This window comes from Girardinichthys multiradiatus, chromosome 19 (assembly GCF_021462225.1).
Source record: "Girardinichthys multiradiatus isolate DD_20200921_A chromosome 19, DD_fGirMul_XY1, whole genome shotgun sequence".
In the NCBI taxonomy this organism is placed as follows: Eukaryota; Metazoa; Chordata; class Actinopteri; order Cyprinodontiformes; family Goodeidae; genus Girardinichthys; species Girardinichthys multiradiatus.
The window spans coordinates 8,973,164-8,996,060 of NC_061811.1; the positions used below are offsets into that span (position 1 = coordinate 8,973,164).

Genomic DNA, 22,897 nt, shown 5'->3' on the forward strand with positions numbered 1-22,897 from the left:
CATCAGTGAACGGAGCAGAGCCAATGTTCCAGCCATGAATCAAACCCAGCAATCCATTAGTCTGAACGTCTTCAGTTCAACATGACACGAACATGACCTAATTCCTGATCTGCGTGTTAACATCACTGTCTGCTGTTTAAACGATGTGGAGGAGAGCAGCTGGCACTCAGGCCGGGAGGAGCCTGGCCCGATAGAACCACACCTTCACCTGAAGAGCCTCCTTCCTCCATGGGTCAGAGGTTTCTGCAGGATCTGTTTGTCCTTCCAGTCCCGGGTTGCCAAGGCAGCCTCTTAAGGACTCACTGGGCTCCCACAGGGAACCCAGTAAAAACTTGGTTTATTTTCATGGTCTTGAACATAATGACAAGAACCCTGAACTGGTAAAAATCCTCTGAACCGGCTGTGTTAATGGGAAGCCTGTCCTCCACTGAAACCAATTGGAGACAGTGAGACAAACGATGAGACTCAGTCCTGTTATGCAACAGCCATCGTGTCTGTTTGGATAAAAAAAACTGCATCTCTTCTTCTGCTGCTTCTATTTTAGGAATGCTGAGGCATGTACGACACGCCGATCCACTGCTCCGACTCCGGCCTGCAGCCCCTCGCTCTCAGGGAATAATTTAAAGGTTTATGCTCCCCGCCTTATATGGATGTGAGGGGATGTGATTTCCTATCGGGAATGTGCTTCTGTCATCAGTGTCCGCAGGCTAAAACACACTTTATGGGCTGATTGGAAAAAGACCGACCCCAAGGCAGAGCACACAAAGCCCAGTTTACAAGTTCAGTTTCTCCTGTAAACAAGGAGAGGAGTTATGGGTTCAGGCAGCGACGTGGAAGCATTACAAAATAGAAACCAAGCCAGAGGGGATGCTTTAAACGACCTGCAGCAGTGAGGAAGACAGAACGGAGATCCCGAAGTAAACTCCATCTTTCTGATAGCATCAGACACATTACAGGAAACGTTGCAGGAATCAACAGTTACTTTACTGTTTTAGAAATCTGCTGCTCTAAGCGAGGACAGTACACCAGTGGTGTTAACTCGGCACACTGCACACCAAATCCCTGTTCCAGATCTGCTTACACATCACGGTGGAACCAGATATTTAAATACACACCACACAAAAATGGATGTTTTACTGCAGAAGGAACCGGTGCACTTCACAAAATGATGTTAAAATATTAAAGCAACGTATGAAGAGATCAGCTTAGGCACAGATGAGTCTTCCACATGGACAAAGTCCCTAAATAATGTCCCTGTTTATTTCTTAGTGTAACGAGTAACTTTTAAAGACCATTACAGTAATTCATTTAGGAAGTCATCCTCCCATGCTGCAGTAGTAAATAGTGCTGCCATTGAACTGGTCGGTAGTGGTAACTATCTGGGTTGTTCTAGATGAGGCTCTGTTATATTTTGCTGCTACAACAAAAACAGTCCAATAACGACTTCACTCGATAAGTGAAATTCGGTTTTTAATGTTTCATCTGAAATGATTGGCCTTTTTTATAAAAGCTTTATTGTTTAGTTGTTTTATATTATAATCTGCCTCTGGCCAATAAAACCAGACTGGGTTACCTGGTTAAAGTGGCTGCTAAGATGTCGTGAGGACTCAGGTCCGGCCTGTGGGCTGGTTCTGAAGAAGTTTCAGCTCTAGGCAGAGCTGAAAAGGTGTGCGAGTAAGAAAATCAGCAGCGCTCTTACCTTGCATGCACTTTTCTATTCTGTGGATGAGCTGGTAGGACTTGCAGCGGTCCAGTAGAGTTCGGATGGAAGGGAGAGGGTCCAGGACGATGGTCTCAGGGTGTGCATCGATGTAGTCCTGAAAACGGAGAAAAACATCTGGGCTCATTTTAAGTTTCTAAACCATTTATGTTCCAACAGAGGCTCTGGCAAAGCAGGATGATGTTTTCCTCTGCAGAAAAGATCTCATTTAAGTCCTGTGGCAGCAGGTAACATTCATGGTAGAAGATCACAGCACAGAATGTCTTCCTCAATTACCATAAAACAGATGATTCAAATGATCCATCACAACCACTCTGGGTTGGAGCTTGTTTTATAACCCGGCCAGTGAAAGCTGGGTTACGCTCAGCCCTTCATGGGCCTCAGCAGGATTAAAGCAGCTAGGTTCTGCAGGATCTACAGGACTGGGAGGGATGATCAGAAGGTTTCTGTGTCCTGGAAACTAGTTCAGCTATAATTTTCAACTTTTATTGCCAGCCCTGCAACATTTCAGGAGACTTCTTGAGTCTCCTCACTCGTACCTTTGTCTTTTTGAGAGCCTCCAGCACGTTTTTACAACCGTTCTACAACATCCCCAACCTGTAGGGGGCGCCCATGAGCAGGATACGGCCGTGTTGATGAGCTTTCTGAGCACAAGCAGAAAACAGGGGTGCTGTTTGCACTCACACATCTACATCCACAGATATGTTAAACATGTTAAAGTCTGCAGAGCATAAAAGCTGGATCAGAGGGTGGACATGTCTCAGTCTGTGTTCAGCGGATCGTTTACTGTATGCCTGTGGAGGTTACATCACTGCATCTCTGTCCGCCGGCTGCTCGGTCAGCATGAGGTCGCCTGCTTTACATAACCGCACTCTTTTTTTTCCGGTCCTACCGACTGTTTTTGACTCTATGCTGACTCTGTCCACACATCCGACAGATCCGTCTGATTGGTGTAACCTCAGAGGAATCTCTTCTGACCCCCATCCACCATCAGCTGCCAGCCTGTCTGTGCACAACACAGACAATTAAAAAAAAGACCAGCAGCTCCACTCGTATACAGGTTTATGTAGAAATAAGCAGATGCAAAAAAATATAATGCCTTAAGCAATTGGAGAAATACGCAAAGGTACTGATGGACCATCCGCATGATTTATCCCGGTCTAACAGGCAACCCTGATCAAAGCCAGCTGAGCTCTTTTATACAAGTCGAAGATACTGCAAAAAATGTAGGGCTGCAACAATTAATTGAATTACTTCTGATTAATCGATTATTAAAATAATCGTCAACTAATTTAATAATGGAAAAATCATTAACTCAAGAATACAGACATTGCTGAAAGAACAATCTACTCAGAGCAGTAATTAGGCCGAAACTGTACAAAATAGATACATTTTGCATTTAAGATGAAAAACCTTCATCTGTAAATATGCTCTATCCAGAACTCCTCACGTGGCATAGTTTGCACACTAGATTGCAGAAATATGTTTATAAGACATTCCACTCAGAAGAAATACAGAAGAACAGAGAGGAGAGGGGGAGGCGACAGTGAAAAGGCTCTCCTGCAGGTGCAAGCAGCCAGACGTATGTCAGCGTGGGCATAGGAGAGGCCTGCTCACGTTGCTCAGTTCTGGAGCAGATCTCCTCAGGGGAGATCAAATGGTTTCAGGTCTAAGTCATAAAATACATTAAAGCATATTTCAGCATCTACATCAACTAACTCGGAATAGGTTAGATTTATCACTGCTAACATCAGGCTGTAAATCCACCAGAACACCGTTATTGTTTGAAGAAAGCGGCTCCTGCATTATTCGGCGCCGGGTTCAGGTTGAGTTCTTTCATTCTAACTGCCAGGTTCTGCAGCACCAGAGAAATATTCTGCAAACAGCATTTATCCTGCAACACTGAGCGCAGCTCTAGCCTCTGAGTCCCCGCAGACAATCCAACCGTGACATTTTGTTTTAACTACAGAGCTGTTATAGAGAGGAGAGCCTCTTCCTCTGTAGCACAAAGATTCATTATAATAACAGCTGCATGATAATAAGAAAGGAGCCAAAGCTTATAATTCACACAGATCTGTAAACACAGGCAAAAGCCACGTTTGGTTCAATACACTGAGCTGCAGGTTTAACTCGACCCAACAGTGCTCTGCTCAGAGAAATACCTGTTCACAGGATATACTCTGATCAGGCTAAACATTATGACTACTCTGCAGCCTCAGACGCAAAAGACTCCGATGCACTGTGCATTCTGAAAGCTTTCTTACAGCCTTTACTCCCCCTGCGCATTAACAAGCCTGACAGCTCTTGACCCGGTCTCCCACTCTTCTTGGACCAGTACTAACAGATGCCACTGCAGACAGGAGACACCGCACAAGAGCTGCAGTTCAGGAGATTGTTGTCGTCTTCCGCTTTATCCGGGACCGGGTCACGGGGGCAGCAAACTCAGCAGAGACGCCCAGACGTCCCTCTCTCCAGACACCTCTTCCAGCTCCTCCAGGGGGAGCCCAAGGCATTCCCAGGCCAGCCGAGAGACATAGTCCCTCCAGCGTGTCCTGGGCCGTCCCCTGGGCCTCCTCCCGGTGGGACGTGCCTGGAACACCTCCCGAGGAAGGCGTCCAGGAGGCATCCGGTATAGATGCCCGTGCCACCTCAACTGGCTCCTCTCGATGTGGAGGAGCAGCAGCTCTACTCTGGGCCCCTCCCAGATGGCCGAACTCCTCACCCTATCTCTAAGGGAGTGCCCAGCCACCCTACGGAGGAAGCTCATTTCAGCCGCTTCTATCCAGGATATCGTTCTTTCAGTCATGACCCAAAGTTCATGGCCATAGGTGAGGGTAGGAACGTAGACCGACCGGTAAATCGAGAGCTTCCATTCTTTCCTCATGAACAAGACCCCGAGATACTTGAACTCCTCCACTTGAGGCAGGAACTCCAACCTGAAGAGGACCAGCCACCCTTTTCTGGTCGAGAACCATGCGGGCCAGCAGGACCCCGTCATCTGCAAAAAGAGGAGACGAAATCCTCTGGTCCCCAAACCAGACCCCCTCCGGCCCTTGGCTGCACCTAGAAATCCTGTCCATAAAAGTTATGAACTGGACCGGTGTCAAAGGGCAGCCCTGCCGGAGTCCAACATGCACCAACATCAGGAGATGTTCTGACCCAATCGCCTGGCCATCACAACCTGGCCTTTGAAACTCGCCCGAATCCGGACAGTTTTTTCTGCTTTAAAGACATAAAATGTTCATTTGCTGCCTTATACAGGTCCTTCTCAAAATATTAGCATATTGTGATAAAGCTAATTATTTTCCATAATGTAATGATGAAAATTTAACATTCATATATTTTAGATTCATTGCACACTAACTGAAATATTTCAGGTCTTTCATTGTCTTAATACGGATGATTTTGGCATACAGCTCATAAAAACCCAAAATTCCTATCTCACAAAATTAGCATATCATTAAAAGGGTCTCTAAACGAGCTATGAACCTAATCATCTGAATCAACGAGTTAACTCTAAACACCTGCAAAAGATTCCTGAGGCCTTTAAAACTCCCAGCCTGGTTCATCACTCAAAACCCCAATCATGGGTAAGACTGCCGACCTGACTGCTGTCCAGAAGGCCACTATTGACACCCTCAAGCAAGAGGGTAAGACACAGAAAGAAATTTCTGAACGAATAGGCTGTTCCCAGAGTGCTGTATCAAGGCACTTCAGTGGGACGTCTGTGGGAAGGAAAAAGTGTGGCAGAAAACGCTGCACAACGAGAAGAGGTGACCGGACCCTGAGGAAGATTGTGGAGAAGGGCCGATTCCAGACCTTGGGGGACCTGCGGAAGCAGTGGACTGAGTCTGGAGTAGAAACATCCAGAGCCACCGTGCACAGGCGTGTGCAGGAAATGGGCTACAGGTGCCGCATTCCCCAGGTCAAGCCACTTTTGAACCAGAAACAGCGGCAGAAGCGCCTGACCTGGGCTACAGAGAAGCAGCACTGGACTGTGCTAAGTGGTCCAAAGTACTTTTTTCGGATGAAAGCAAATTCTGCATGTCATTCGGAAATTAAGGTGCCAGAGTCTGGAGGAAGACCGGGGAGAAGGAAATGCCAAAATGCCAGAAGTCCAGTGTCAAGTACCCACAGTCAGTGATGGTCTGGGGTGCCGTGTCAGCTGCTGGTGTTGGTCCACTGTGTTTTATCAAGGGCAGGGTCAATGCAGCTAGCTATCAGGAGATTATGGAGCACTTCATGCTTCCATCTGCTGAAAAGCTTTATGGAGATGAAGATTTCCTTTTTCAGCACGACCTGGCACCTGCTCACAGTGCCAAAACCACTGGTAAATGGTTTACTGACCATGGTATCACTGTGCTCAATTGGCCTGCCAACTCTCCTGACCTGAACCCCATAGAGAATCTGTGGGATATTGTGAAGAGAACGTTGAGAGACTCAAGACCCAACACTCTGGATGAGCTAAAGGCCGCTATCGAAGCATCCTGGGCCTCCATAAGACCTCAGCAGTGCCACAGGCTGATTGCCTCCATGCCACGCCGCATTGAAGCAGTCATTTCTGCAAAAGGATTCCCAACCAAGTATTGAGTGCATAACTGTACATGATTATTTGAAGGTTGACGTTTTTTGTATTAAAAACACTTTTCTTTTTTTGGTCGGATGAAATATGCTAATTTTGTGAGATAGGAATTTTGGGTTTTCATGAGCTGTATGCCAAAATCATCCGTATTAAGACAATAAAAGACCTGAAATATTTCAGTTAGTGTGCAATGAATCTAAAATATATGAATGTTAAATTTTCATCATGACATTATGGAAAATAATGAACTTTATCTCAATATGCTAATATTTTGAGAAGGACCTGTATATCCCACCCACTAGCAGACACCACAATGGACAGATAACCGGTGTTATTTACTTTACCTATCAGTGGTCATAATGTTATGCCTGACACTGTACTTCCCTTCTGAGGAGAATCTGTTTGAACCAAAGATCAATATGCTTGAACAACACATCGTATTTGGCTGAAACTTGACTTCGCATTTGCTTCATGAATACCACCCTGTGTACCAGTACAACAGTTTGAGAACCATGGTCCTGCAGCATGAGAACGGTGTAAAACGCTGTCAATAAAGTGAATGCTGCACCCTGACTTCCTGTTTGTCCTCCCGATGGCGTCAGTAGAGCCGTTAAGGTGTTGCTGATCATGATTCCAGTTTCTCTGAATCTGTCGGAGCAACCGGGTCAAAGTCAGAGTAATAAATTCATTTTACACCATCTGCTGCACTGTAAGCTTAAGAAACACAAACAGCAGATAAGTTTCCCAGTGGGAGCATCCTCTCCTCAGATTTACTGGGTCACCGTATCCTAGAGTGCAGCTGATAAATGTCCTTGTTCATAAAGCCAGTCTGATTCCCTGAACTGGGACCAGTTACAGCTGAAAATATGGACCTCATAAATGTTTACGGTCTTTGGCAGTGCTACAATAAACAGAATGCAGATATGGACTGGCAGCAAATCATTCACGCTGACTGCCGCTGGATCTCATGACCGCTCTGGTGGCCGTTAACCTCTGGTTGGATCTCGCTGACCTGCAGGGACCAGGGAAGCAAACAGAATATCCACTACAGCCTCATGGTGGCGATAATCTGCTGGCTTCTCAACAAGAAGAAGAAAAAAACTATAATATAAACAGATTTCTAACCAGGTTGTCAATCCTGTTTATGCGCCGTTGTGTCCCTGAGGGATAAATAATCCAAACTGGGAAAAGAGCAAATTTCCAAAACACCCATAATTCTTTTCATCTGTCACTTTTCTTTATTTGTTCTGTGTTTGGTGCCACCCTTTGACTGGGAGGTTCATTACTGCTGTCAGCATAGTCACTAAAACCCACCGTTTTTTACGTGATGACCTTGAACTGAAAATCGCTCCAGCTGGCATCATTACACGCTGCTTTATTTCAGGGGGAACTAAAGATGCAGTACAGAATTTTTGTGAGACAAACTTTATCTTTTTTATTCAACAAAGAGTGGCAACACTTCCTTCAAATTATAGGTAAGACTTTGGTGACTGCTGTGTGTGTGCATTGATGTTTAGTCTAAACATGAGATGTCAGTTTCTCATCAGCTTCTCACTTGGATGTAGGACGTAGGGGGATAAAATCTATTTTATTCCCATTATGGATCAACCTGCATCTGTTTTTGTTACAATTCAGGATAATAAAATAATGGATAACTGCCACAGCTTGAAAAGTTCTGGATGTGAACATTTTAATGTCTGTTTGATCCACTGGATTTTGTGAATTCTTCTGGAAAGTAGAAGCTTTGTCCTAAATCAATACCTGTACTCTCTGGACTTGCAGCACGGCTTGTGAATCGTTCTGGTCCGCTTCCAGGATGAGGTCGGTCAGTTTGTGGATGATGAGGTCCAGGGGACCCTGGTCCTCCAGGGGCTGGCTGAGGTCCAGCTGAGGGCAGAAGAAAGCAGCTGAGGTAAATGCCAATGATCAAAACACACCTTCTTTCATTTTGAAAATGTAAGATATTATTCCTCCAACACACACACACACACACACACACACACACACACACACACACACACACACACACACACACTCTTGTTTTGCTATATGTAGTGAGGACCATGTGTTGACTCCCATTGACTTCCATTGATTTTCAGTCATTTTCAACCCTTTCTATGCCCTAACCCTGACAATAACCCTAAACCTAACTATTACCAGTGCATGCCTAACCCTAACCTTAACCTAAAGTCAATTCACACCTTAGTCCTAAACCTAACCGTTACCAAAATAGGTCGTGAGGACCAGCAAAATGTCCTCACTTTGGTACAAACGGTCCTCAATTTGATGGTGAAATCGGGAAAATGGTTCTCACTCCGATGCCAAGACAAGAACACACACACACACACGTCCATAAAGCACAAACATCCCTCTCCCCGGTGACCCTCTTCAGCTCCTCCTCGAAGATGAGAGTTGGAGAGGTTCATCTGTCAACTTCTTCACCATAACCATTACTAAATTGAGCTATGAATACTGCTGGGACAAACAGATTTAAATTAACTGGAATAACTTTTCCCCAAACTTTAAAACTAAAACTGTTTAGCATAAAATGGATCATTCAGTGACTTATTTCAATTGTTTCTTGTCTCTAAAGTGAGTTCAGCGCAGCAGCTATTTACAGTTTCTTCACCATAAAGTCATGATTTCTAGCAGTCTTTTCAGCGATCTCTAAAACATGGTTGTCTAGATGCGACCACCTGAGCGACATGATTTATTTCTTTATTTCTATAAATTTTCTGCTGAAGAAACTAAGAATGTGAAGGAGGAATTGTGGGAGTCTGGAGCGTACAGCATGATGCAAAACCTTTTCAGCAGAAATAGCTGTATTTCTTTTTATTTACAACATTGTTAGGACAGCAGAAGCTGTGCTGATATTTATACAGCTTCTAGCAGACGTAACCACAGTGATGAGGAACGAGCTAAAGCAACCTAAAGGTCAACAGGAATGAGATTGAAGCAGCAAATCTTCATCGGGCTGCACATCTGGTCTATCGCCCTAAATACTTGGCTGCTGTGTCCTGATGATCTTTTAAATACGCTGGAAGTCTGGATGAAATTATATCAGACATTCCCACACGCCTACCCCTCCGTAACACTCCAGGACTGCAGTGCATGAGTTAAAAAAGCTATCAATCACTTTTGGAATATTCAAATACAATATCTCAATGTTCTTCCTAACATCATACAGCCATCATATACAATCTCTAGATATCCTCCATCGGTGCATGAACAAGAAAGACCAGCAGGAGATATTACTGGGAATAAAGTTGCCATCACTCCATGCTGAGTCTGTAAAACACCTAACCTGCTTCACTAAATCTGTAAACCTTTAGCATTTTCAAGAACAGAAAATTAAAATAATAATAATAGCTATAAAAGTTAAGAGAAATGATTCTGAAAAGGCTGTGACCTATTCACCTGTCTCAAAAAACATTACCATTTCTTTTTATAAAGACTAGAAAGGTTGTCGTTAATTACAGAGCTGTAAATATACTGCAGCTGTTTTTACTTGTTTTTGTCAAAAGCCTCCCTCTGGCCGATACTACAGTCCTGCTGGTGCCTTTTTCTAAAGAAACTGAGAAAACATCTCATTAGCATTCCCCTCGAGTCTAACAATGCACAAAGATGGCCTAAACAGGCCAAGTAGTAAAGAAGCAGTTGGACAGGAAGGCCAGGTTTAATAAACTGTGGGATCAGTATGCCTACGTCATGTAACACTGGGAAGACATGCTAACACCTCCTCTGATTAATAACTCCAGTCACTCTAACTAAAATGTGCTCTGAACGTTGCTCAATGTGCAGATTGTCACAGGGAGATATGTACTTCAGCGAGAAACAACTGATTTGTAAACTTTTGATGCAACTGCACATTAACTCAACAACTGATAAGCTAACAGGGCCGGACGGGTCATTAGAGAACAAACACAGCTGAGCCACACCTGTGCAAACAGGTTAGAGACCTGCAGAACCCTCTGTTCTTTGTCCTGTTCAGACCCTGCGTCAGCTGATGGTGAATACACACCTTTGTCACACAGGTGTGGATCGATGGAGGAGCTGCGACGCTGTACGGTTTCACTCAGTTATGGGCGAAGCACAGCCAGCGCTGGTTAATGATTGCGGGAGGTGTGATGGATAGGTGACTGATTACAGTCTCCTCCCCGGGCAAAGACTGCAAAATTATTATGCTTCAAGTTGGAGATGGGTTAAATACATCTACCAGCCACTTTATCAGGTACACCCGGCTTGTACTAGGTTGGAACCTTGGCTGCTTATCCATGAAGGGAATGTCCTGTCCCAACTCCTCCCAAAGGTGTTCAACTGGATTGAGATCTAGTCACTATGATGCGCCTGGACTACAGTTAACAATCAGGTTCAAGAGAACGATTTGAGATGATTGGAGCTCAGCGACACAGTCTGCTGTAGCCATCAGAAGATGGGTTCACTGTAGTCATGGAGGGATGGACATGTTCCCAAACAATACTCACATAGGCTGTAATGATGATCAATTAATGTTAACGGTCTTAAAGTGTGCCACACATTATACCATAACCACCAGCCTGAACCACTGGCACTAGAGAGGATGAATCCATGCTTTCATGTTGTTTAGTCCAAATTCTGACCCAACTTTCTGAATGGACCAGCTGAAATAGAGACCGAGCAGACCAGGGAACATTTTTCTAATCTGGTATTATTCAACTTTGGCGAGTGTCTGAATTTTGGCTTCAGTTTCAAGTTTTTAGCTAGCGGCAGCATTACCCAGTGTGGTCCTCTGCTGCTGTAGCCCATCTGCTTAACGGTTTCACGTGTGTGTTCAGAAATGGCATTCTGCATACCTTGGATATAAGGATAAGGGGATAAAATCTTATTTTTCAACGCATCGAGATGCGAACATAGACAGTTTTGACTCGATGAACAAGCATCAAAACTCAAATATCTTAAATGTCAAATGCAACCTAGTTTTGAGGGATGAAAAATTGGGACTTGAAAGCCTGTGTTTGCAGCATCCAGACAGTATACCAACTTTTAGATTCATCCCCGGTGCGACGGTGGTAGGGGTTCATCCTGTAACAGGTGGTTTCAAACCCCTGCTCCCTCAGTCTCAGTCGTTGTTCCCTTGGGCAAGACACTTCTCCGTCCTTTCATGCTGATGGTGGTCAGGGGGCCCGGTGGCGCCGATTGTATGGCAGCCCCACTTCTGTCAGTCTGCCCCAGGGCAGCTGTGGCTACACTGTAGCTCACCACTGTCTGTGTGTGGATGTGTGAAAGACTGAGTGTGGTGTAATTTACCATTTAGCTGTATCAAATGGTTGGATTTTCAGCCTCTGATGGGTTTATTCTGCTGTTTTGTTGTGGCACTAGTTTTTTTCTGAAAGTAGGAAGACAGGAAATCGTGGTGGAGAGAGAGGAGGAAGACACATGGCAAATGTCACCGGGGTGAGACTCGAACCTGGGACGCCGGGTTGAGGGCTAAGGCCGCGCCCTATTGTGCTGTTTTGTTGAACTAAAAGGGTTGGGGCTCTTCATTCTTCAGTGGAGAAACAAGAGAGCTTCCAATAACCCACTTAAAATGAATAAATACAAGTGCAGCATGACTTTTATTTCTACTTGGTTTAACATTCACCCATGAGGCTTGAAATATTTGGGATTAGGTAATGAAAAAGAAAGAAACATATGCCTGGATAAAGACGGATATTTGTACCCATATTGCAATTTGCTGAAATAGGATCACTGTTAAATATTTACCTGAAAGCGTATGGGCCTCCTTTAAATATTTATCCAAAACAAATAAACAAGACAAAATGGGTACAGAACATGTTATTCCTGTGAATTTTCATGATCCTTCAACAGGAGGAGACGTCTCTAAACACCTTGCACCACCAAGCATCCATTCTACGCTCACCTACAGTAATTTTCTTGACTGCTTTTGCTGTTGAGTTAACTTGCTGTTTCTCTCTGTTTCGCTGTTGTTGGATTTCATTCCTATCGCCTGTACAAACACGCCGTCAGGCGTAACAGACACTTGTACACTAATGGAGCGTTTTAAAACGACTCAACCCTTTTCAAGCCCGGAGTCCACCAACTGGTGGACTTTCAGAAGTCCTTAGAAAACAGTGTCAAATAACAGACTAATCACCAAACAATGTATCGATGACAAACAACACCATCTAATCCATTGTTACATCCCGCAGACACAAGTTGCATAACGACTAAATGAACAAATTTCATTAATGGCCTCATTATCAACACACGCACCACATTCTGGTTCAACCGCTTTATGCTGAACAAACAACAAAGAAAAACTGAAACTCCGCCCATTCCAACGATGTGGGCCCAACGCTTCACACCAGCCCATCGGAAAGCTAGAAGCCATCTTATCTTTGTCCAATATTAAAATTTGACTCAGGATCTAGAAACATACAAAAAATAAGAAATCACAAAGAGGGCAAACGCCTTTTCTCACCACTGTATTAGAATTTAAATAGAAAAATCCTTTATTGTCCCTCAGTGGTGATTTTCAGGTGTACCAGCAGCAAAGTTAGAGGCAAACAGAAGCCTGCAGATTCACACAGAGGTAAAATATAAGAAACAAGAGACTGTAAAATAAGGGCAAATTTACAAAATAAGAAAAAATGATTGGAAATAGCATTTTCAGGTTCAAAGAAATGTGCAACTGAGTATGATAGTCTTCTAGATTGTCTAGGTCTCTATTCAAGGTGATAATTAAAATAAATGTGCATAAAGACAACAAAATACTATTTACAAGAGTATGGAAAAACTGCAAAAAACAGCATAAATATAGAAAACGTATTGAATTAGTTGGAACAGACAGATAGCAGACAAGCTAGATTCACCAGAAGCCTCGAAGACTTGTTGATCAACCAAACATTTAATATTTTATTATTTATATTTGAAATGAAAAAGAAATTAAAACAGCCACTGAGCTCCTGGAAATCATCAAAAAAAGTCACTGGGAAGCTGTTCTGGGGTTTCTGAGGCCAGTTCTTAGTAGCAACAGTGATGACTGGCCTGCAGCAGCATCATGACGTACTTCTGCTTTCTGTTTAGCCAACAATGTCAGCGTGATGAGATCTGCTGGACCAGAATCTCTAATTCCACCAAGGCCCGGCTTTTAATCTCCCGCTTACACAACACAGAGGGCTCGTCCAGGGCCCGGCATCTCCATAAAAACAGGACTCTGCAGCGCGGGGGTCATCACACATTTTGTAGACAAATTGACCCTGCTGTAGAGTTCATGCTGAGGCTCAGCAGAAAGGTCACTGATGTCCGGCTAAATGCTGAAAGCAGAAATGTCCGCTGACGTCGTAGAGGGTCCCTGGGGGACTGAAAGGCAGCGCTGGGCCTTGGTTCTGATGGACAGAACAGAAAACAGACGAATGGTGGTGGGAGAGGGGAGGTCAAGGCTCAATATATTTCCAGCTTTGATGAAGTGTCGCTGAGGGGCTGAGTTGTATCCCGAGGAGAACTCCTCCAGTGGAAGTAAACTGTTTGAACCAACGTAGAGATCAAGGAATAGATCCTGCTGCTTGGCTGCTTTTTTGGTTTTCACACCTGTTTGCAGATGATTTATGATGTGTGTGGGATGAGGCAACCAACACCTTCATCTGAAACAAACATTTACTACACCCGAAGCCTGTGCCTTACATAAAACACAAGAACATGAGACCAGCATGAAGGATTTACCCTGGAGCCAAAATCCTTCAGGAATGTCGAGGTAGGATCTCCTTAGGCTAATGGAATCTCTTCAATACCCCAGAGTCCAGCAGGAGGACTACGCTCAGTGACGAGGATGCAGCTGAAGCTTGTGGAATTAACATCGGTATTGGTCCAATAAGTCAAACTGGGCCGATATAGATAACCGATGTTTATTTTCATTTTGTCGTGGTTTGTGTTTCTGGAGGGGTAGTGGATTGGTCATGTGACGTGATAGTGATGCAGCGTAGGATTGTGGGCTGTTTAACTGAAGCAGAAAGCAGTGTCAGCAGCACTGTTGTTTTTTCAGTGTCAAAAAGGTCAAATATATTCAATATGGGTAAATATCGGTTAACAGCCATAACAGCAATACTGATATCGGTGCAACTTTTCTAATCGGTGCATCCCTAGATAATTAACATAGTTAATCATTTGCTTGCAGAATTTGCCTGCATGTAACTTGAAATATTGTATTCCTAGAGTATTTTCTATTCTTGAGTTCCTTTTGTTTGCGACGTTGCACACATCGATACTGCGATGATAACTGCAATTCAATATATTATGCAGCCCTACAGGTGAATGTCATTAATAGCCTGATTTCCAAATATCTCAGAAAATCTCAGAAGCAAAAACTCACGCCCAGAAACTCTGATAAACCTCACAGACTACATGTCAATTCCCTGTAAGGGCGTCTTTTTTTTCCAGCTTTCACGCATTTCAAAACACTTACAGTGTAATGATGGTGCTAACTCAATGAGTTTCTCAGAAAGCCTTACTGAAACCATAAAGCAGAAAGCAAAGGGAGGATGGAGGGGTTTGGAGTGTTTCCGATAGTCATCAAGAACATTTTTTTTCCCCCATCTGTGTCATTCCTGTGGGGCACAAAGTGGATGGCTTTCCCACACTGGAAATGGAAACACAAAATGAGCTCCCGGGGGGCACCAGATTTGGCAAAGACTTGTCCACACAAGGTGAGGCCATAACTACAGCCACAAGCCTTCTGTGGTGGTCAATATTAACAAGTGAAAGTGCAGAGGTAAATTATCTGCGTGGCAAATAGATCCCTTTCTGCTTTAGTCAAGTTAACGACAGCAACTAAAAAGTGTTTTGTTTATTCCTGAATGTGCGGATTATTTTCTTCAGACATCTAATAAATTAGCTGAGTACAAACAGTCTAATAGCAACAAACCAAGTTTATTATTTTCTAAGATGCTAAAACCAAACACTGAGCAACGTTCTTTAGGACTTTAATGATTGGTAAAAAATAATTCAATGTAATTAGCAGGTCACTGACATATTAAGTAAATGTCTCTAACCTAAAACCTCTTTGCCAAGATGCTCATCGTGGTCTTAAAGGATGGTAGAAAATCTGCATAAAGGATTTATTTTTACAGGGTTTGCTTATCGCTCACCGCCAGGGTCAGCTGGTCTGTCTCTCTCCAGGGACAAGGCCAACTGATTAAACTGAAAGAGACTAATCATGTTCTACTAGCTCCAGCTGAAGGTTATAAACACAGCAGCTGTGCAACTGTCAATCTTTAAATCTTCAAACAAATGATGAAAGGAAAAAAAAAAGAAACCGGTTCATCAGCAGCAAACATCCTGCACCAACCTCTCCTTCTGAAACGTCACCTTCTCTGTTTCACCACACAGAACTTCAGGCCTGATGAACGGAGGCAAAGACGCGCACCTTATCCAAACACAAAGCTTTAAATGTTTAAAGCTGGTCATTAAAAGCAAAGCAGCAGTCTCCAGTGAGGTCTTCAGAGAGGATATCATTGTATTATTTGTTGATCTGTAGTAGAGGTTTGTTTACAAGTATCCATAACTTGGTGTAAATGGCCTTCAGGGACAGAAGATGGGTTTTTCAGGAGCCTCAGTCATCTACCTCATTCAAACTTTAATAGATCTTTAATTGACAACCCCTTTTTTCTATTATGAGGAATATGGTCATGTGAACAAATGGGACATGTTTAGCATGTTTATTCTGACTAAGGCAATATTTAGAACGCCTTACTTAAAAACACTTAATCTCTTTGGCTGAAATGACTTCAATGAGATGCTTCTTGTGTCCATCTAGCACCTCTGACATCAATCTGAGGTCCTGCAGCAGCAAAGCAACCCCAAACCATGACACCTCCACCTCCATGCATCACTGTTTATATGTGAATGCTTTACTGGAATGCAGTTTATGCCATTGGTACTATTTAAAAAGAAATAAACAAGCTTTCCGATGGTATAAGACTTGTTGGCAGGACGCATTCATTGTTGCAAAACAGAAATATTTAGCCCAAAATAAATTGCCTTACTGTTTCTTCCAAGTATGACATATGACAGCCTCTCAAATATCAACACAAGCAGCTGAGATATTCCACAAATTAAAACTGCAACGGAGAATGAGCTTTGACATGTTGTGCAACTTTGGCTTCAGTCCTGCTAAAAATAAAGATCCATTGGGTCAGAAGATTCAGTGGACAACAGGTAGAGTCTCTCATCCCCGAGGGCCGTCCTAGCTTAGGACCTGTTGTCTCCCAGGGTAAGCTCAGTGCGCTGTGGGAAACAAAGCCCTGCTTACATTGGGACTGTTCCCAGAACATGACCCGAAGGGTTGGGCTGAGGTTCCTCTTCAGCTGCAGGGAGCTCTTTCTGAGTGCTGCCTTTCTACACTGAGCTCCAGGATTTCACCAGTTATTACTGTGCTGTGTTCAGTTAATCATTCATACTGAGCAATAATAACTTCACTCTTTACTTCGCTGACGTCTGAGTTTACCAGAAGCTAATTACCCCTGGATAAGTAGGTGATACAGAGCATTGGTCCTTTTGACACTTCCCATATTAGGGAAGTCCAAGAAGCAATGATAATCTGTCGACCACTGAAGCTGCACATCCGTCACACACCAATGTTATGACCACAGTTCTGATGATCACCGTTTCAACCACATGGACACACACATTAATACACTCCACCTCATCAGGAGATGCTTACGCAACACACAGCTGAGTCGGACTTACAGCCTCAGGAACAGCAGTGAGATGAAGTGAAAGATAATATGGTAAAAACTGTTGGAACCGTGAGACAGCTGCACCATGCATGCATGCAGCTGGCCACAGATCTGCAGAACAATTCACAGACGCAGCCGCTTTGTTCCACCTCAAGGACCCGACGGGCATGACCATCAGACCAGATAAATCCCAATCTGAGACGATGTATTGATTGATCATATTCAGAAGGTCTCTGCAGCTCAAATATGTGCACATTTTTATTAACGGAAACAATCTGTGACGGCTCTGTTTACATGGAAATCACATACCTGCACGACTTCTATTCCTCTTTTCCTGTAAAAAAAGAGAAAAAACACAAATTAGTTTTGTTGTAAAATAAGTAAAACAATTATTAGACTTATTATTATTATCACATCATATCAAATAATAAATTAAAATATGATCACACTGTCATGTCAAGCAACTAAAAGCTGCAACTGAATGTTACATCAGGTACATTACTTAAATGTCCAAGACAAACAAAACCAATAAATTAAAGGATTTTATTTGCTCAAAAATAAGCATGTTTTCCAGCATTTTCCTTTTGGCTTCATTTGTGTTTAATAATGACCTGCTGGAGCAAAAAATCTATGTTTTCCATCATTTTTTATCCATTGAGTCTTTTTTTAAAATCTTCAAATAAATAAAAATACTTCTCTTCATGATAATCTAAATTTCATAACTCCTCTTAGGAACTAGGTCATTTGATCTTGATGAATCATTATTATTTAATTTATTGAACATAATTAATCTCCTGAATAAGTTGGAGAAAATTATACTTTCTTCAAGAATAAAAAAATATTAGATAAAAAAAAAAATATCTTCTCTCCTCATTTTTAAATCCAAACCTGCCGGAAGCACATAGCCTACACATGTAAGCTGTTTGTGACCTCTGTTGGGAGTAGCACAGATGGTCCAGAGAAGACCCCGAGCTGAGCTGGCTCTTCCTCTCTCATTCAGGTCATCCTCAGACGCGACAGGACAAACCTGAAGCGCTCACACAGCTGCAGGTGAGAGGAAGCGACAATGGGAACAAAACAAATCCAGCCCAGCTGGATTTACAGCCCCGTGGTAACAGCAGCATGGTCAATCACAGCTTCACCACAATGCAGATATTTAATCCTGCAGCTGGCGTGTTTCATGTGGCGTGAATGGGGCCTCAGTTTCAACCCAGATATGGAGATCACTTTGCCCTGATGCATTGTTAGAGACATAGAGTACAGGGTGAAGAGAAGCGGGGTCAGATACTTCTGAAAAGATCAGAGTTCTCCTAAACAATGAGACGGTTCTGTCAGGCAGTAAAACGTTTCCATATACAGTGGTGTGAAAAAGTATTTCTGCTGTTTTTGTTGGAAATAAATGTTTCAGGTCATAAAAACAACTTTCAGACAAAGAAAACCTGGAAAAACGCTAAATGCAGTTTGCAAAAGACGAATACATTTATTAAGAGCAGTTAAAGCTACCCAAGTCAACATGGTCCAATGAGAATAAGTAATCCCCCCTTGTTAAATCATGGATTAACTGTTAAAAACCACCTTTTATTTTGGAAAGGAGAATTTGTTATGTTGAACAACATGAAGTAGGCTAAAAGATCTTGAAAGCAGCGCACTGTCTGTGCCCCGTTATAAAGAAATTCAAGAACAGATGAGAAGCAACATCAGCCTGGAACAGGTTACAAAGCCATTTCTAGTCTCCAACGGCACTGATGACTCATCCAGGAGGTCAGAAATAAACCCAGAACAACATCTAAACGCTGCCCGCCTCCCTGCCTCAGTTAATATCAGCGTAACAATCTGGAAAAAATTCATTCTACTTGTTACCGGAAAACTCAAGGACCTGACCTTGTAGTGGCCTAGTCAAAGTCCAGATTAAAATTCTCCTAGAATGCTGTGGCATTACCTTAAACAGGAGGACATTCGTGCTGGAAAACCCACCAACATAGCTGAATTAAAACAATATTTTAGAAAGAATGGGCTAAAACGTTTCCACAGCGTTGCAGCTCATGGCCAGTTTTCACAAACACTTGACACCGGTTGTTGCTGTTAAGGGTGGTACAACCATTTAGTTTTAGGGGGTAATTACTTTTTCACATGGGGCCAGGTTGATTTGGATCGCTTGTCACACTTAATAAATGGAATAATCGTTTGAAAACTGCATTTTGTCATTGAAAATCAGTTTTATGAGCCAAACAAAAAGCAAAACTATCAGGGTGTAAATACTTTTTAATGGCACTGCACTAACTCTCAACTTTATGTTACACCTGATATGAATCTCCTGTGAGTGAGGTTTATAATAAAACGTGAACCTTACACTGAAGACATATTAAGGCTGTGCCTAGTGAAAACCACATACATGAAAGCATTTCATCGCCTGCAATGAAATGCCGTTTTATTGATAAAAATACATGTAAATGTTTACATCCTGCAGCCAGCGCAGTAATTCAACATTCACAGGTGCAACCCTGTTTAATCTCATCACCTTTGTTCAAGTAGAACGCGGCAACCTTGTCGAGGCGGGGAAAATGAAAAAAACGTTTTTAATCAAAGAACACTCAGACTGTCCTCCCTGAAGGCCATCAAACCTACAACAAACACTTCAGACTGAGACGTCGGATGAGCTGCTTTCAGCATGCAGGCAGCTGCTTCTGACCTGCAGCCTTTAGCTCCAGCTGTAAGAGACAGGACCAAATTAATGATAAGCCTGAACAGCCTGAGGATAGACAAACTCTGCTCACGCGCTTCTTACATGCAACATGTTTTACAAAAATACAGTTAAAACAAATCTGCCTGTGAAGCTCAAGCTGGTATCGCGTAGAAACAAAAAAATTACGCCACTGAAGAGAAGACATCCACAAGATCATCAGATTATTATCAGTCGAATCACTTCCTTCCTCCTGCAGATGAGTCGTTGCTTAAGTAGTTAAGAGAGAAGAACCTGAGGAAGAGTTTCAGTGAGAGGCGGCAGTCGCGTTGGGGTTACAGAAACATTTAAACAGATATTTAGGTCAATATTGACAGAAACTGATCTGTCATTAATCAAGCTGTTACTTCATGCTAAACATCATGTCGGCCTGTCTCTGAGGGGAGCAGGTTAAGGGTTGGATGAACACAGGAGGCGTTTGTGGAACGTTTTATGAAGAGATTAAAAATGTTTTAGTGGATTACGGTCAGATAATCTGAGCTGCCTCAATCAGGTCACCTGGCCAGGCAACATCGCCGTAGGAAAGGTGAGAAACCCTCAGAGAACGCAGTCAACATTCCCGACTTACTGGGAACATCACCAGCAGATAAAAACATTTGAAAAAGTTTTAAATGCCATTTAAAGCGTCATCGTTCTGGTTTTCCTGGATATGCAACAAATACCCCTCGGCTGTGGTGTGACAGAAGATAATAGAGCTGCAGCCCTTCCTTATTCCAACAAGGCCCAAACGTAGAACTGAGAATCAGTTTAGCTTATCTCTCTAAAGAATATCAGAGCGCTCTTTGTACGGGTGAACACACTAATTACATCTGCTGGATGTGGAAACAGTCCAAAGAAATAAGAGTCCATTAACAGACGAGCTGCCTCCCCTCAAGGCTGAAGAATCAGTACAAATCTAAACAACACAGGCATCAAGTGTCCACAAGAACTGAGTCAGGTCATACAAACACAATTCCCTCGGAGTATTCCTTCTGACTTCCTAAACAGTTTACAACAGCTCTTCAACACCAGCAGAAATCCTCCAAGCTCTGAAGTTTTAGATTTGACTCCAGAAACATCATTCTAAACGGAGTAATACTTAAACTGATTACCTGAGTGTGTCTAAGGGAAGATGGAGAAGATTTAGGAAGAATAAAATGGAAAATGGAGGTCACATTGTGCAGAGTCAGGACTGATTGGTTTCAATCTGCTGGCATTAAAAATACCACTTTACAATAGCGGAAATTAATTTTAGAAAACCCAAAGGTTAGTGAAGACAGTGTGTCACTACACTCACGGGAAATTAAGAGAGAAAAAACATGGAGCCAGAAAAGCAAACTGGAAGGTTTGAGATTGCTTCTGCAATTCGTGAAAGCAGCTTTGCTGGTGCTGCAGAGAGAGGCCGTCTGGTTTGGGAGCAGCTCCAAGTTTAAGACACCACCATGTGTAAAGGTGTGAGGAACAAGAACATCTCTGACAGCATCACTGATACAACCAAAGAATGCAACCACAACTGAGGATTTTACATGAACCCATGCTTTCCACAAACACCACCACCTGGTCCAGCAGAGCCCAGGTCCACAGCAGGTACCGGACCCAAACCGTCCATCCGGCACAGTTAGAACAGGACCACAAACCTGCAGAGATCAGCAAAGGCCTGGAAGTTCAGCTTCTTCGTCTTCTTCTCGCTGAGCCAGTAGCCCACTCTGCGACCCCTCAAGAAGGTCTGCATCTTTGCAGCGCTGCTCGGTCTCCTCTGGAGGGAACTGATGATGATGGTGAAGATGATGGAAGCTCCACCTGCAGGGACAGAGCAGGAAGTCAGCAGCAGCGATAATCTACAATCATTTCTGGGAAGCTGCCCACGCAGGAGGAGTCGAACCAACACAGACACTCCTGATCCACGCAGGAGGAGCTTTCTCCCAGTCTGCCTCAGATCTGCTTTAATATGCTGGGTTACATTAAGTGTGTCTGAACAGGAACACACACACACACACACACACATTCCCTCTGCTGCTAACAGCTTAAGCTAGCGTTAGCAGGCTAGCCGCTGTGAGTCCGAGTAGCTAACTGAAGCTAGCTGCTTCCCCAGGCTGAAACCCATTTATACAAAGCTCAGATCCTCATCACTGATGCGTGTTAAAAACACGGAGCTAACAGCCAGCTGCTAACCTGCGGATAACCCTCTCTCTACCAGCCACTTAGGCTGGTAGAGAGAGGGAGGCTCACACCATTAACTAACCAGCAGGTTTAGCTCCGGGGACGGTTCGTGTTTTCCTCGGGAACTAGCTAGGAGACCGGTCCATGATCCGGTCCGACCACCACAGAGACACCCGAAGAGACCGAAGACAGGCACGGGTGAACCAGGCACTGATGTTCCCGGTGTTTCCCTCTCCCTGTCTCCCTCTGTCAGTTTGACTGACTGCACACACCCTGGATCCTACTGCTGCCTTCACTGACTGCACGGAAATGACAAATCTCCCTGAGCTGACTGCACACACCCTGGGTCTCACTGCTGCCTTCACTGACCTCTCAGAGAAAACAATCGTTGTCAGGCTGAGCTGAGTGCAAACACTGCTGATGCTGCCTTTACTGGCTGAATGGACACTTCAGAGGTCACTGCCGAATGGGTGTCAGTAATGATTACCATTCTTTTATCTCATCAATACAATTATTTATGCCATAAAATAAAAATAAACAAAAAAATCTATATATTAAGTCAACGCATATAAATATAGACATATAAAGTCTACGGAAAAAAATAGCCTCGACACGATAAAACATTTCATGTTGTGGTTTTATCAGAGATTATGTGCAGAATTATTATTATGGGATCATTATTATTAAAATCCGCCTCTCCGGTTGACCCCGACGCCGGGGTCACAGATTATTTCAGGGGAACTGAATTTTTCTTCTACCTGTAATAAACACGGCGGATAACTTTTATGGGCGCATGGTGGAACAATACCGCCACCTGCTGGATAGCCGGGTCAAAGTCTAGTTTTGCAATTAAATAAAATAAATAAAAACGTTTAGGTTAAAAAAAAAGAAATCAGTCTTTTTTGGTGTCATATCATATAGTTGAGCGTTATAAAGTATCAATAATGTTTGCTACCCATGACTCTATAACTTGTTAGTTAGACCCTAACCCAGTTGAATTAAGA

General features: G+C 43.3%; 1 protein-coding gene across 2 annotated transcripts in view; it reads right to left on the reverse strand.

Moving 5' to 3' along the window:
- Nucleotides 1-22,202, reverse strand: part of itpk1b (inositol-tetrakisphosphate 1-kinase b) — a 33,441-nt gene extending 11,239 nt beyond the window's left edge. Inside the window, exons 1-5 of one of the 2 annotated variants that reach the window (XM_047344703.1) lie at nt 21,976-22,202; nt 21,371-21,533; nt 17,324-17,348; nt 8,064-8,189; nt 1,700-1,817 (exon numbers count right to left, since the gene is read on the reverse strand). In XM_047344703.1, coding sequence (XP_047200659.1) covers nt 1,700-1,817; nt 8,064-8,189; nt 17,324-17,348; nt 21,371-21,465 — 364 coding nt within the window. In that variant the 5' untranslated portion in view covers nt 21,466-21,533; nt 21,976-22,202. The remainder of the gene's footprint in view (nt 1-1,699; nt 1,818-8,063; nt 8,190-17,323; nt 17,349-21,370; nt 21,534-21,975) is intronic. The other variant, XM_047344704.1, reaches the window with a different exon arrangement.
- Nucleotides 22,203-22,897: the final 695 nt, after the last annotated feature.